Source organism: Bos taurus, chromosome 3, assembly GCF_002263795.3.
Source record: "Bos taurus isolate L1 Dominette 01449 registration number 42190680 breed Hereford chromosome 3, ARS-UCD2.0, whole genome shotgun sequence".
In the NCBI taxonomy this organism is placed as follows: domain Eukaryota; kingdom Metazoa; phylum Chordata; class Mammalia; order Artiodactyla; family Bovidae; genus Bos; species Bos taurus.
The window spans coordinates 81243469-81260187 of NC_037330.1; the positions used below are offsets into that span (position 1 = coordinate 81243469).

General features: G+C 39.3%; 1 protein-coding gene across 5 annotated transcripts in view; it reads right to left on the reverse strand.

The window, feature by feature from the left end:
* Positions 1-1476: 1476 nt before the first annotated feature.
* UBE2U (ubiquitin conjugating enzyme E2 U) overlaps positions 1477-16719 on the reverse strand; it is a 70231-nt gene continuing 54988 nt past the window's right edge. For 3 of the 5 annotated variants that reach the window (XM_059884920.1, XM_059884921.1, XM_024989798.2), the window contains 2 exons: positions 8173-8267; positions 1477-1813 (listed from right to left, as the gene is read on the reverse strand). In XM_059884920.1, coding sequence (XP_059740903.1) covers positions 1638-1813; positions 8173-8267 — 271 coding nt within the window. In that variant the 3' untranslated portion in view covers positions 1477-1637. 5 annotated transcript variants of the gene reach the window in all.

Genomic DNA, 16719 nt, shown 5'->3' on the forward strand with positions numbered 1-16719 from the left:
GAGAACTTATTTTATAAACTACCACAGGTAGACTTGGAAATATCTACTAGCCAGGGAAGTGCCCAGACATCAAAGTACGTAGACAGAGCTTTTGTCTGTTTTCATAGCAACTAAAATCAGTTTCTCTAGAAATAAGGGAGAGACCTATTTAATACCTAGACCCAAGGTAGGATAGATGGATGGATAGACAGACAGATAGGTGGGCAGATAGGAAGACACACAATTTGTGGTGTTTGGGGGAGAACTGTGTTGTGTAGGTAGGTAACCTACAAACTAAGTCTCTTTTTAAAGCAAGGCTGAAACAAGGGTTTCACAGGTGGTGCTAGTGGTAAAGAACCTGCTTCCTAATGCAGGAGACATAAGAAACATGGTCAGGAAGATCCCCTGGAGGAGGAAATGGCAACCTACTCCAGTATTTTTGCCTGGAAAATCCCATGGACAGAGGAGCCTGGTGGGCTACAGTCCACAGGGTTGCAAAGAGTTGGACATGACTAAAGTGACTTAGCACTTAGCACATAAACATTAAAAAACACACAGAGAGAAAGGTGATCAATAATATCCAATATAGCCTAGAGGCCAGGTAAGATAAGGCATCTGTTGAATTTGGGAAATATGGAAGTTTTTGGTGATCGTAGTGAATTTTAACCTAGCATAAGACAGATTTTATTGTGCACTGCATGTAAACATGAACTAAAGAAATACAGAGAGTCTGTGACAGATTACTATCAGTAAGTCTGAGAAAATATGAATGACATAGTATTGAGGGAAGTGAAAATGCAGGGTCAGAGGTGGAGATGTAGTTTAGGAGAGATTTCAGTGTATTTTCAGGTTGGGGTAACAGCAAAAATAAAAAAAAAGAAGGGAAAGAATAAAGATGAGAATATAAGGGGATGGTTAGTTAAGGTCAAAGAGAAAAGACAGCATGTCCTTTAGGAGAAAACAGAACAGGAACACTGGTGAACTGGACAGATGACATCCTTTCCCTTGAATATGGAGGAAATAAGATGCTAAACCAGGCAGAAGGAGATAAATGTATAGATCCTGTGTGTGTGTGTTAGTCACTCAGTCATGTCAGGCTCCTTGCAACCCCATGGACTCCTCTGTAGCTCACCAGGCTTCTCTGTCCATGGAATTCCCCAGGCAAGAATACTGAAGTGGGTAGCCATTCCCTTCTCCAGGGGATCTTCCCAACCCAGGGATTGGACCTAGGTCTCCAACACTGCAGGCAAATTCTTTACCATCTGAGCCCATGGATCCTCTACTTGGGTTAATGTCCAGCCTCTGAAGCTCCTGAGTGCTCCTCTCCAATACTAGCCTCTTCCCTGATCCAAGTCCTGCCAGCAAAAATGTGTGTCTCTGGTCGTCTAACAACTCTGGATAAAATACCACTAATTGGAAAACCATAATGAATACTGCTGCTTGGCTAACCTGGGGTCAAACAATGAAAGAGAGCTCAAAAAAATCCAAAACAACATATTCACTGATTCACACTTAAATTTCTAATTTGTTCTTGCAGTGAGAGGATGAGACAAATTTGGAAAAAAAAAAAAAAAGGAAGCCAAGCTGTAAGAGTCTTCCAGAGTTGCTCCATGAAGCTGAGCTGTGGTTGAGGCTGTTCATTTTTTAAATCCTGGAGCTTAATCTTCCAAGGCATCTGTATCAAGGGAGTTGGTCCAGGCAACCAGATCATCCACTTCGTTTTCCCATGGCTCATTTATGCTAACTTCAACCGGCTTTCTCTTCCACCACTCCTTTTCTTTGTCCTTCTTTGTGACAGTATCTGTTTTAGTTTGTGAATCAGGAGAAGTTTGAACTAGAATGAGAAACACAAGAAACAGAAATTTAATAGACATGGCAGGAAAAACAGTAAGAGAAAGTGTCCCTGCATTTGTACCATAATGCCTAAGATCATCTAAGTGAATGCAAGTAACCTTTTTAAAGTTTCTAAATTTTACAATTGCAATGAACTTATTTTTCATAAATCATTCTTTTCATTTTGGTCGATCTTCTTATGCTCATATATTTACTGAGCCCTGCTAAGTGCCAGTAGGTGTAACAAGGGAAAGGTGTCCGTAGATGTGTGCACACGGATGGAATCACAGGCTCTAAGGGAAAACAGATGTGGGCTCTGAAAGACAAGAAGTTTGCTGAAGAGAGGGGGCAAAGGAGGGAGACGGGACTGCTTTAGATGGAGGACACAGCACAGACCACAGCACATAGGTATGAGAGAGAGAACTTGACGGGTTTTGAGGTAATCAGAGTTGATGCTTCGGTATTTACGCTCTGCCAGGTGCTATGCTAAGCATGTGCTACATGCAAAATATAATTTAACTTATACACAATGCTTATGATGGACAGGTATTATTATTTTTTTTTAATTTTATTTTATTTAACTTTAAGATGGACAGGTATTATTATCTTTACTTTAAGGATGAGACAATAGAAACTAAGTACCCTGCAGTAACCTGTCCAAGGACATTCAGCTTATAATAGTTAATCATTGGTCCACTGGATCCCAAATCACGGTGTTACAGTGTGTGGACAATTGAGTGGGGTTGGCTAGTTAGGCTGAGGCCAGGTTAGGAACACCTCATATATCACGCAAAGAAGTCTCATCTTTCTTGTATCCATCTCATAAACAGGGAAACAAATTGGTTACATTTTAAAAGAATATAGATACAGTATCTTTATTTCTCAATATTTCTACTCAGTGAGGGGAACTTGCTTTCCAGGGATGAACCCAAGTTGGTGCTATTTATGTCCCGCTACCCCTACAATCCCACTGTGTTCTCCTCTCTCTGTGTAACTGTTGCCACCTAATTCATTGCCCAGCACGTGGACCCCGACAAATTCTGTCTCATAATACTTCTGTGTTTATTTCCCCAGTAACAAATCGAATGAACCTTGTCATATTCATTGTCTTCTAGTTGTGCTGTAGGCAAGGATTATGAATGAATTGTTCTCTTGATTTCTTTGGTTATTGCAAAGATTTGCAGAGGATCTGAGTTTAGACAGCTACCTTTATTCTATAAGAAGCCTGATGTCACCAATGATTGAGTTTTTATTTTTATATTTTAACATTAATCTCTAGATTTCATTAATTTAGAACTAAATTCTCTTTTCCTTGAGAAAATCTTCTTTAGGAACATATCATTGATGGATTAACTATACTTTCTAGCCATGTTTGAGCTGTTCTGAGTTCATATGCTTTTGGTCACAAGAAATACTGTTCAAACCACTTTAAACAATAGAGAAGTGTCTCATCTCATAGAAGAGGAAGATCAGAGGAAGGGCAGGACTGAATGATACAGTGGCTCAACGATGTCATTTAGGACATTCTTTCCACAGCTTTGCTCTACCATCTCTGGCGTTGTCTTCATCTTCAGAGTCACAGTGAAGAGAGGTGTGGTCACTCTAGTACTCATATCAGACACAGCGATATCCAGAGGAAAAATGGAGGCTTTTCTCCAGGGTCTCGTTTTTAAAAGTAGGAAAACTACCCTTGCAAGCTCCTAGTTTATTTCCTCTCAGGCTGGTTTGTGAACCTTGCTCCTAAGCTAGTCACTGGCAAGGAAAATGAGATTACTATGATTGGCCAACAACAGTTGTTAAAGTGGAATGAATATTGGGAGTCAATGACCTTGATTATTTGCCCTCTTAGTTCCTACTCTGTTTTTTTTTTGTTTTTAAAAAAAAAAAAAAAAAAACCACACTCCCAGGAAGCATAAAAAGAAATTCTGGCTAGATTAGCAGAGCCTAATGCAAAACAAACATAAAAATGTTTCCTCGTGACACAGAAAAAGTAAATATTATTTTGAACTTTTTTCCTCCAGAAAATCTTAAGCATTATAAACCCCTCTGAGAAACCTTGGATTTACTGGTTGGAATGAACCAATAACTTTTGTTACTACATTAAAATAAGTTACAGAAGCACAAATTCTCATTACCTTATGGTTTGTATGCCTTTCTTGGGATGGATCTTGAAAACTCTGCTTCTTAAAATTTTTTCTAGTCTTAAAATAATTTTGTCCATGAAGAGACTAAATTTTGTTCTGGTTGGTGGGCTCTGGTTTATTGCCAGATGGTTCATTTCCATTCACTTCTGTATCAGCCTCAGTTTAATTAGAAAAGCAGAGCACTTATAATACAAGAATGAAAGGTTTAAGACATGAAACAGGGATTACACATGTGTGGAAAGACCTGGAACAGTGAAGTCTGGAAGGCCATAGCTGGAAGAACATCACTGCTTTAGGTCAGTCTGATGCATGGATATGAGTGGAAACACCAGGAGTGCAAGGGGAGCACAAGATGCTGCACACAGCTGACCACTCTACACGGGATAGACATTGTGGGCTCATGGAGGTTTCTATGAAGCCCTCACATCTGTAAAAGTGAGAGTGTGTGAAGAGTTGCATGAAACTGCTGTCTGAGAAAACTGCCATGTATGATACACACAGCTCCTCAAGAATTATGGCCTCCTCTTTATTCCCACCTCCAAAATTTGAGATAAATTTTTTTCACATTAGCAAATCATGATATGCTAACCCTTCTCTGCAAAAGGGAAGCACAGAGTTCATTTCTTTTCTAGCTGAGTCATATTTCCCTTTGGTATTCTGGATAAGCTCACTCTTGCTATATTATAAACAATCACAAGATCCCAGTGGCATATGACAGCAAGCATTTGTTTAGGTTACACATCTACAGGTCAGCTGAGTGTTGGCCTCTCTGAGTTGGGAATGGTTGGGAAGCTTGATTGGGAAGCTTGGTGACCAGAGGGCTAGTCCAGGCATGCTCTTGGGATGATGGAAGAGGTGAAAAAGAGCAAACCAAATTGCACAAATCCTTCCCAAACTCTGAGAACACCAGTTCAGTTGCTCAGTCGTGTCCGACTCTTTGCGACCCCATGAATCGCAGCACGCCAGGCCTCCCTGTCCATCATTAATTCCCAGAGTTTACCCACACTCATGTCCATCAAGTCGGTGATGCCATCTAGCCATCTCATCCTCTGTCGTCCCCTTCTCCTCCTGCCCTCAATCCCTCCCAGCATCAGAGTCTTTTCCAATGAGTCAACTCTTCGCGTGAGGTGGCCAAAGTACTGGAGTTTCAGCTTCAGCATCAGTCCTTCCAATGAACACCCAGGACTGATCTCCTTTAGGATGGACTGGTTGGATCTCCTAGCAGTCCAAGGGACTCTCAAGAGTTTTCTCCAACACCACAGTTCAAAAGCGTCAATTCTTCAGCGCTCAGCTTTCTTCACAGTCAAACTCTCAAATCCATACATGATCACTGGAAAAACCATAGCCCTGACTAGACAGACCTTTGTTGGCAAAGTAACATCTCTGCTTTTGAATATGCTATCTAGGTTGGTCATAACTTTTCTTCCAAGGAGTAAGCGTCTTTTAATTTCATGGCTGCAATCACCATCTGCAGTGATTCTGGAGCCCAGAAAAATAAAGTCTGACACTGTTTCCACTGTTTCCCCATCAATTTCCCATGAAGTGATGGGACCAGATGCCATGATCTTAGTTTTCTGAATGTTGCGCTTTAAGCCAACTTTTTCACTCTCCTCTTTCACTTTCATCAGGAGGCTTTTTAGTTCCTCTTCACTTTCTGCCATAAGGGTGGTGTCATCTGCATATCTGAGGTTGATATTTCTCCCAGCAATCTTGATTCCAGCTTGTGCTTCTTCCAGCCCAGTGTTTTTCTGAGCACATCACACCCCAGTAAAATGCCATTGGTTAAAGCAAGTAGTATGGCAAAGCTCAAAGTCAAGGGTCAAGGGAGTATATTTGGCCTGTGGTGGTAGAACAAGATAGGGAGTGAAAATTTCTGAACAATAATCTAATTGGTCACAACTTCTTAGGTTTAGTATCTTAGCAATAAGATTAGACACAAAAGAGAGTCTACCTCAATGTCAAAGTGGACATGGTTCAGCACTAAATTAAATGAAATTAAGTGAGTTTCTGGACATTCTTTAAAACATTCTCTCTCCCAGCTCACATTTCTTACTTTTTCTCATTCACCATGAGTTTATCCCCCCTTTCTCCAAAATCACAGGGCTGCTGAAACCATGACAACTCTACCCTATTCGATCATTCATTTGCTCATTTGTTTATGAGCTCTGAATGACTACTCCATGCCTCTCACTGTGCAGAGAGGTCAGCAGCCCCTTCCCTCAAGGAAGTCACCTTCTATTGAATGAGACTGGCCATAAAGAGACCATTATAACATGGCATGTGTGGTGGGCAGACTCTAAAGTGACTTGTTATGATCTCCACATTCAGGTGTTAACACCTTTGTGTAATCCCCTCCCTTTTGAGTGTGGGTAGGATTTGCTACTTGCTTCTAATCAATGAAATATGCCAAAGGTAATGGAATCTCATCTCCATGATCATGTCACATTACATAAGATTCTACCTTGCTATGGGACTTGTTCTAGAGACTCTCCTTGTTGGGTGGATGAAGCAGGAGGCTGTGTTAGGAAAGCCCACATGGCAATGAACTGCAGGCAGCCTTAAAAACATAGGAAAGCCTCCAGCATACAGCCAGCAAGAAAATCTTCAGTAGTAAAGACAAAAGGGAGTGAATTCTGTCAACAGTTCTGTGTATTCACCTCAGTGAGCTTACAACAAGCAGATTCCCCACTCGAGCCTCCAGATGAGAATGCAGCCCAGCTGATACCTGGATCACAGTCTAATGAGATCCCAACCAGAGGGTCCTGCTACACTGTGCCTTGTCTTTGAGCACACAGAAATTGAAATAAAAATATGTGTTGTTTTAAGCCAGTAAGTGTGGTAATTTGTTACATAGCAATAGAAAACTAACAGAGCATGATAAGGCACGATAGAAATGCTATGAGAGCCCACAGGGAAAGTTTCTTAGAGAAACCTGAGTTGAATCTCAAAGGATTAGGTACTAGAAAGGAAGGAAAAGGAAGCAATGGTCTTTGGGGGGTGGTATAAGAAAACGGTGCACCTCTCAAATTTTTTTGAAATGAAGACAGGAATAAATAACCATGACCTATTAAGTCAGTGTGGTGTTTATGGTATTAGTAAAACATCAATAAATGATATCGCTGGAAAGGCAGACAAATATTAGAGTATTAAGGACTTTGCCTTATCAAAGGGTAGACATTTTCTCCTGAAGGAAATGATAAACAAGAGGTTTTAGATATGCTAAAAACATAAGCAGATTTGAGCTGTAGAAAGCAGTTTGACAAAGCATGAACAGAAATTATTGTAATCATCAACTTAACCAGATAGATATGGAGCCTGGGAACAGAAAGTTAGAGACAGGGGAGTAGGACCTTGAAGAATCACTGATTGAAGGTTACTGCCTGTGCCTGGGAATTAGATGTGGTTGTGTTTCAAGGACAGGCAACAGCAAAAGCAGTAACTAATAGTTCATAAGACTTCCCAGTTCACAAAGAATTTTTACCTATGTGGAGTCATTTACTCACAAGAATCCTGTGAGGTAGGGAAGGATTTTGGAAACAAATACATATTGGACATTTTCCATGTACCCAGCACTAGCTGAGGATGAAGAAACTGAAGCTCAGAGGTTAAGAGGCTGTCCTAAATTACACAGACCTGCTGGCTCCACCCAAATTCTCTGACCCCAAACATTTTGCTTTTCCTTCTACAGTAGCTGATTTCCATGATAAATTACGAGCTCTCTCCTCTTGCTTAAGACCTGCCCCCAATCTGCTCCAAATGTTTCTTTGAAAAAACTTTAATTCTTAAAAAAAAAAAAAAATACCCAAAACATTTCAACTAACTTATTCCTTTCTTTTTAGCCATATTGCAGTTATCTCTAAATCTAAAATGAGCTCTAGGAGTCAGTTTAGTGTTTTACTTATTTTTGCTACTTTTATACATTTTGAAATTTAGCCTTGGATTTTCAAATTGTGTATTCACCTATTAAAGGCTACAAAAGCTTGAGAGTAAAACTAATCCATTTTTTTTTTTCAAAGTTCCAATTCTTATGTAAGTAGTTTACTGAATTTATTGTGTTAGTCAGAAAGAGTGAATAAAGCAACTTCAAAAGGAGAACAAAAGATTAGACCTCACATATTTCAACTTATTTGAATTAAACAAAAATTTAAATGCATTAATACGACTAGTATCTTAGTCCTAAAAACAAAGTAAAACAAATAGATCGAACTCAGTTTACTTGGAGGTATGCAGACATAACTTCTTCCAGTTTGATAATTGGCTTTCTGAGGCTTTATATTTTCTCTAGCAACCCGAGATATGGCAGCAATATACCTAGAATAACAAAAAGAAGAAGCTGTCACTTATGAATATAAATGGAAAGGCCAAACACAATTTCTAGAAAAATAACATTTAAAAAATAACTGTTAACTTTTGATGTCAATGTGTTGAATAAGTTGGTGAGTTTTTTTCCCCACTCTGTTTTCTGGAAGACTATGTATAAGGTTTGAGTGACCTATTCTTGAAACTTAGGTTAAAAAAGCCTATGAAAAACATCTGTACTTAGTTAAAAGAAGAAGAAAAAAATTGTCTAATTTCTATGAAGTTTGGGAGGTGTACATTACTTTTGAAAAAAATAAGGCCAACAAATCCGATGAACCCAAGGAGCAGAGCAATGAGTTTTGACTATGGTGCCATTCTGAGTATTGACTAATGCAGTGGTAAACTGAAATTACTCTGTATGTGTTATGCCGTGGAAAAGTATCTAGAAAAGTAAACAAATATGGTGTTAGAGTAATATTTTAAGAATAATAAAGACATCATTTGGTATAACAAAGGTATGTTAATTTCTTAGAGCAGCCATAATAAACTAGTACAAACATGGTGACCTAAAATAACAGACATTTAATTTCTCTTGGTTTTGGAGACTAAAGTCTACAAACAAGGTGTTGGCAGGACCAGGCTTCCCCCAAAGGCTTCAGGGAAGAATCCTTCTTTGCCTCTTCCTAGCTTCCGCTGGTTCCCAGCAATCCTTGAAAGAGCTGACTCATTTGAAAAGACCCGATGCTGGGAAAGATTGAAGGCGGGAGGACAAGGGGACGACAGAGGATGAGATAGTGGGATGGCATCACCGACTCAATGGACATAAGTTTGAGTAAACTCTGGGAGCTGGTGATGGACAGGGAGGCCTGGTGTGCTGCAGTCCATGGGGTCGGAAAGAGTCAGACATGGAAACTGAACTGAATTGAGCAACTGAACTGAGCTGATGAAACTCTAGGTTAATGGACAGTGATGGAGCTGGTGATGGACAGGGAGGCCTGGCGTGCTACAGTCCATGGAATCGGAAAGAGTCAGACATGACTTGAGCAACTGAACTGAACTGATGAAACTCTAGGTTAACAATTTCTTTTTAACACTTTAAAACTGGCATTCATTATCTTTTGGCTTGCAAGTTTTCTAAGAAGTTGTTATTGGTTGTTTTTATCTTTGTTCCTCTATATGCAGTGTGTATGTGTGTTTAACCTTCATTGCTTTTAAGATTTTCCTCTATCACATATAAAAATCTTATTTTTATATGTCTTGGAATGGTTTCTTTATTCTTCTGCTTCTTGGGATTTGTTGAGCTTCTTCGTCTCTGAGTTTGTATCTTTCATCAAATTTGGAAAATTTTCTGCCATAATTATTTCTTTGCATATTTTTTCTGTCAGTTTTTTTGGGATACACCAATTACATGTATCTTACACCACTTAATAATATCCCACAGAGCATTGGGACTTCAAATCTTTTTTTCTCATTATGCTTATGTTCAAGAGTGTTTATTGCTACATTTTCAAGTTCATTAGTCATTTTTTCTTCAGTATCTAATTTGCTTCTTTCCATATAGTTTGTATTTAAAGTATTTTATATTTGTTTTATCTCTGGATGTTCCCTTAGTCTTTTGTATATCTTCCATTACTTTTCCTTATATTCATGATTTTCTTCAGATCCTTGAGTATATTTCATAAGATGTATAAAAGCTGCATTAAGGTTCACACTTACTAATTCTATTATCTTTATCAGTTATGGATCTATTTATACTGATAGATTTCCTTTTGGCTATGAATTATATTTTCTTGCTTTTTTGTACAACTGATCATTTTTGATGGGATGATGGACAATGTAAATTTTATGTTGCCGCGTGCTGAATTTTGTTATTTTCCTTTATATATAGTTGTCCATTGCTGCGGCCTGAAGCTCAGTATCTTACAAATCAGTTTAGTACTTCAAGGTTTGTGTTTAGGCGTCCACAGGGGTGCAGAATAGCCTTTACTTAGAGACAAGCTCAGTCGGTAAAGCATCTGCCTGCTATGTGGGAGACCTGGGTTCAATTTCTGGATCAGGAAGTTCCCCTAGAGAAGGAAATGGCAACCCACTCCAGTATTCTTGCCTGGAGAATCCCATGGACAGAGGAGCCTGGCAGGCTACAGTGCATGGGATCGCAAGAGTCGGACATGACTTAGCCCTATCTTTTTTAATCTTTATAGCCCCATTCCTAATGTATGACCTTTCTGAAGCTTCCATCCAATGTCCTTTGAATTAAGAGTTCTAGCCACTCTAACTAGTAGGAATGCACACCATTTCTAGCTCTGTAAGTCTTGTATGAATTCCAAAACAAACAAAATCATTATAATCTTATTTTCCTCAAAGCAAACATGACTTCAGTTAGAGAACAGTATAACTTGATTTATACCTTTTCTCCCCCAGTGGTAAATCTTTGTCCTCAAAAATTATATAATATTAATATTTCCTCTTTCATTTAAACATTTGCCTTTATCTAACTGAAAATATAAATTATAAAAAAAATCTTGTCACAATTTTAAAATTAAAAATGCAATTAAAATGACTATAAGGGAAGGTGCAATAATTTATTAAGTTAAAAATAACCAAAAAAATCTAATGCTTGTTCTTATTAAATTCTTGTATCATTTTGGTGGCTCTGTAAACTGTTACACATTCTTGAGAAGTTGCTCTATGTACAAACAAGTGTCATAAAACTTATTACATCCTTCCATCTAGTAACCTGACTTTCAGTAACAAGCTCTAAGAAACTTCTTGGCCTCCTTTTTATCCTTCCCATCAGGTAAAATATACACTAATAAGCCTTTAGGGAACCACAGCTGTCTTCAGTCTTACCTTGCTCAGACCAAGGCATAAGCAAATTCATGCAACACATTTCTATGGCCTTGGGGAGTGGGGTAGGTTGTTGTAGGGGTAGGCAATGGCGACAGGGAAAGAGAGAAAAAGAAAAAGAGAGATCACTCTCTCAGAAGTGTTATATGTGGGAGCAGAACCAAAGAAATGATTCCCTTTTTGGCAGGAGGTGGGAGGTAGCCTAGGATGTTTCTGAATTGAAAGCCCTCTTTCTGAAGAAAGATGGAAGAGGAAGCAGCCTTAAGCCCTGACGCTGTCTATAATACAGGAAGATCCATCAGATTCTGTGCTGCAGCCAAAGATCCACAGTAAAATCTGGGGGCAACCTTTTGAGAGAAAAACTAATGAATCATATCCATAAGAGAGAAACAATAAAGAGTAAAAAAATTCATTAAAAAAAAAACAGCTGAGAGAACTGGGTGTGTTTATTGTGAAAAAGAGAAAACTTAAGAGGAGGAAAGAGAAAGACATTATGACTATTTCTGAGACTTAAAGGGCAAGTCCACAAAACAGAGGAGCCTTACCTGTGTTGCTTCGAAGGACAGTAGCAGTACTTTCTCATCTGCCACAACGTGCGTGCCTGCTAAATCTCTTCAGTCATGTCTGACTCTTTGCGATCCCATGGACTGTAGCCTGCCAGGCTCCTCTGTCCATGGGATTCTCCAGGCAAGAATACTGGAGTGGGTTGCCATGCCCTCCTCCAGGGCATCTTTCTGACCCAGGGATCGAACGTCTCTTTGGCACTCAGCCTTCTTTATGGTCCAGCTCTCATATCCATATACAACTATTGGAAAAACCATAGGTTTGACTATATGGACCTATGTTGGCAAAATGATGTCTCTGCTTTTTAATATGCTCTCTAGGTTTGCCATAGCTTTCCTTCCAAGGAGGAAGCATATTTTAAAATGGATTGTCATGTGTTATATCAAAATACCAATATAAAACTTCCTTATATTTGTAAAATATACTCTTAGTTGTACTGTATTTTAAATAAAGGAGTTAATATTCATTGTTTAATGAACAGTAAACATATCAAACATCTCTTACGTTTCCTTACTTGGCAGGCAGGTTCTTTACCACTAGGGCCACCTGGAAGCCCCTTCTGCCACAGCAGTCTCCCCTGAATCACGCTTTCTACCCACATCAAAAGCCAAGGTGCTTAGTGTCTGAGCTGATGCTCAATCTCATCAAATAAGGCATGCCTTGTAGCATCTGGTAGGTAGGCCTGGATTTGAATTTCGGCTCTGTCGTTCACTGAGTGTGTAACCTTAGCGAATTCGTTTTTTTCTTTTTTTCTGTTAAAATCCTCTTTATAATATGGAGGCAATTTCTCATTTTCTGTATGGCTTTGCAGACATATGTAAAAGTGCATAATAGGTGTTCAAGAAAAGTCTGTTAAATGAATGAAAGAAATTTGGAATAGCTGAATATCACAAGATGTTAGATTTAAGCTTGAAATAAGGAAGGTTAGAGCTACTTGAATGTTCCTGAAGTACTGAGCTTCCAGTCTCTAAAAATATCTAAGTAGACACTAAGTAAAATTATTTTTTAAAAGAATTTTTCTCCTCTAATTTTTTCCATGTCTTTATTTTAACAAGGACATTTGAAATACTCATTCTAATGCCATTTCTCTCTTAACCACAAGATGGCACTCAAGGTTTAATCTTTGGGGAATAAAAAAGTAATTCCTGCTTAAAAATGCCTTAAATATGTAATTATGTAAACCTACAAAAACAATGTTTAACTTCAATAATCCTGAAAGGATAACACAAGCATACATTAAGTTAACATATCCAGAATAGATACTTTCTATATAACTGGAGAAACTGGAATCAAACAGTTACATTAAAGGATGATCACATATTTTTGTGAGTTAAAACACACAGTCAAAAAACCAGACACTAAAGGAACTTAGAAACAATGAACATTAACCCCTTTATTTAAAATACAGTACAACTAAGAGTATATTTTACAAATATAAGAAAGTTTTATATTGGTATTTTGATATAACACATGACAATCCATTTTAAAATATGCTTCCTCCTTGGAAGGAAAGCTATGGCAAACCTAGAGAGCATATTAAAAAGCAGAGACATTATTTTGCCAACATAGGTCCGTATAGTCAAACCTATGTTTTTTCCAATAGTCGTATATGCACGTGAGAGCTGGACCATAAAGAAGGTTGAGTGTCAAAGAATTGATGTCTGAATTGTGGTGCAGGACAAAACTCTTGAGAGTCTCTTGGACTGCAAGGAGATCAAACTAATCAATTCTAAAGGAAATCAACTCTGAATATTCATTGGAAGGATTGATGCTGAAGCTGAAACTCCAGTACTTTGGCCATGTGATGCAAAGAGCTGACTCATTGGAAAAGACCCTGATGCTGGGAAATACTGAAGCAGGATGAGAAGGAAGTGACAGAGGATGAGATGGCCGGATGGCATCACTGACAATGGACATGAGTTTGAGCAAACTCCAGGGGATGGTGAACAGCCAGGAAGCCTGGTGTGCTGCAGTCCACCAGGTTGCAAGGAGTTGGACATGACTCAGCAACTGAACAACAGAAACAACAATCCATTTTTATTAAAGGGCTCCCCTGGTGGCTCAGAGGTAAGGAATCCTCCTGCAATGCAGGGGATGCAGGTTCGATCCCTAGGTTGGAAAGATCACCTGGAGTAGGAAATGGCAACCCACTCCAGTATTCTTGCTTGTAAAACTTCATGGATAGAGGAGCCTGATGGACTACAGTCCAGGGGGTCACAAAGAGTCGGACATGACTGAGTACGCATGCACAACCCGTTTTATACAGAAGAAAAAAGGAACTAACACTGTTTAATAATAGAATTAAAATCGATCCAAAACCACAAAACTTTTCCACAATAGCAGACTTGACTTATGTTAGTAATTGGGTAGGTAGTATTTTTACATGTACCTGAAAATTTTAAGCTTTTAATAAGCACATCTTTATAGGCAGATGGGAAATAAAGTTTCAGTTTTCAAAAACAGTATGTGTTTATCAATAACTTTGGGCAAGTTGGTTAATCTCTTTGTGCCTCATTTTTTCATTCAGTTCAGTTGAGTTCAGTTCAGTTGCTCAGTCGTGTCCGACTCTTTGCGACCCCATGAATCGCAGCACGCCGGGCCTCCCTGTCCATCACCAACTCCGGGAGTTCACCCAAACTCATGTCCATCAAGTCAGTGATGCCATCCAGCCATCTCATCCTCTGTTGTCCCCTTCTCCTCCTGCCCCCAATCCCTCCCAGCATCAGAGTCTTTTCCTGAGGTGGCCAAAGTATTGGAGTTTCAGCTTTAGCATCAGTCCTTCCAATGAACACCCAGGACTGATCTCCTTCAGGATGGACTGGTTGGATCTCCTTGAAGTCCAAGGGACTCTCAAGAGTCTTCTCAACACCACAGTTTAAAAGCATCAATTCTTCGGCTCTCTGCTTTCTTCACAGTCCAACTCTCACATCCATACATGATCACTGGAAAAACCACAGCCTTGACTGGACGGACCTTTGTTGGCAAAGTAATGTCTCTGCTTTTGAATATGCTATCTAGGTTGGCCATAACTTTCCTTCCAAGGGGTAAGCGTCTTTTAATTTCACAGCTACCTCTACATTTCCTCCACAATCCTGTCTAGAAACCCAGGAGTGACAATCCAGTTGAAGAGGGAAGCTAGGAACCTTGTCATGAGGCTGTGTCTGTATGACAAGGGAAGTGGTCTGACTTGGAGTGTAGGTTGATTTGCTGTGGCTTTGAAGGTGGCTGATGGATATTCTTGTGGGTTACACTTACAGGCGTGTGCTTATGCTTGGAGGTGTAACTGTCCGCCCCACAGTGTGGCCAGTGCTACATCAGGAAATGCAGAGAGAATGCATGGCATACAGTAGGTGTATCATGTTAGTTTCGGTTTCCTTTGTACTTCAGGTATGGACAAGGGCAATATTCTTTCCCGAAGTCACACCGAATGTAAAACTTCTCCAGAATTGCTAACTTTTATTAGATAACTTGCTGGCTGACAAAGCTTAGATGACTGCCATAGTTCCTTCCATGACCAGATAAGCAATCACTAGGTATAGAGTATGATGTAAAAGTCATGTTACATGTGCTTAAGTAAGGATAGTCAAAAGAAAAGCTTGCACTGCTTTCCTAGTTTGTAGCTTTCCTTTTCTCTGGAGAAAATAAATATGAACTACTGATTAGATTCTAGGTTCATATTCTCTCCCATGTCTTGGTAGATATAAAGCCTTTTCATGAATAGCCAAAAGTCCGGCAAGAAAGAAAAAAGACCTTAGAAATGAACACCAAACCAAATGATTGGTTCATGAATATTTATGAGCTGTTTATAATGACAGTGAGTTCCTATTAATACTAACTAAAAACATGTGTAAAACTTAAGAATTTGCATAAAATATTCATGACAGTCATTTATATTTCCAGTTTTCAATCACTGCTCTATGACTATACCCTTAAAATACCCCAAATATAACCATAATCAGTACATTAGAATGGGCCCCAACATTTTACTTGTCCTAAAATTAACTGCCTTCACATTTAATCCTTTTATTAAGTGGGAAAACAGGGTACGTATGTATCATTCAACTTACACGAATCAAGTGCCTACTAGTTGCCAGGTACCAGCCTAAGTGCAGAGAATACAAAGCTACAAAAGCAGTCCTGCCCCTATCATTCTGCATGAACAGATGAATTTCCCTACCACAGGCACCGAAAGAGACAGGGACAGAGCACTGCAGAAGGACAGGATGGGGGGACATGGGAGCCTGAAGCAGGGACTGTTCCACAAAACACACTTGAGTTGGATCTTCATGCCATCCTTGTGGGGCACTTTGCCAGCTGAAGAGATAACAGGACAGAGAAGGGAAAAGAACCATGGGTAGAGTGGGATTGAAATACATGTGGCCTTGACAGGTGTTGATTTTTGGTTTCTAGACTAAGAAAATTTCAACAATTTTACATGTTTCTATTTTTATTCTCTAAAAAGTTGGGGAACATGGGCTTTTGTCAGCCCCTCTCCTTGGGAACTAATATTTACTGAAGGTCCATATGCTAACACTATGTGGTTTTTATATATACGATCTCATTCAAGAGATCAAATGCAAAACCACTTTGCAAAGTAGGTAATATCTCATATAACAGATAAGGAGATAAGCTCAGAGAGGGTAAGAATTTGCCCAAGATCTGTCTGACACTATAGCCCACCCCCTTACCCCATGCTGCCCAGAAAGGAAGAGTTTGCATGTGACAGTTGATCTAGGGCCACAGCCAGGAAAAGATGAATAACAGTGAACCGCAAGTGGGGCGTACTTTACATGTACCAGATACTGTCTGAAGCGTTTACATGCACGTATCAGTATATTTAATCCTCACAATCTCCTTGGGAGGTGGGTAGAGTTATTACTGCCATTTAATAGATAAGGAAACTGAGGGACAAAGCAGTCAGATAACATGCCCGAGGTCACAGAATTGGTAACTGGCAGAGCCAGGATTCAGATGCAAAAAGTCTGGCTCCCATGTCCCTGCATTTAAGTGCCTCACGTCCCACCTTTTAACTCAAACCAAATCCTAACTTGAG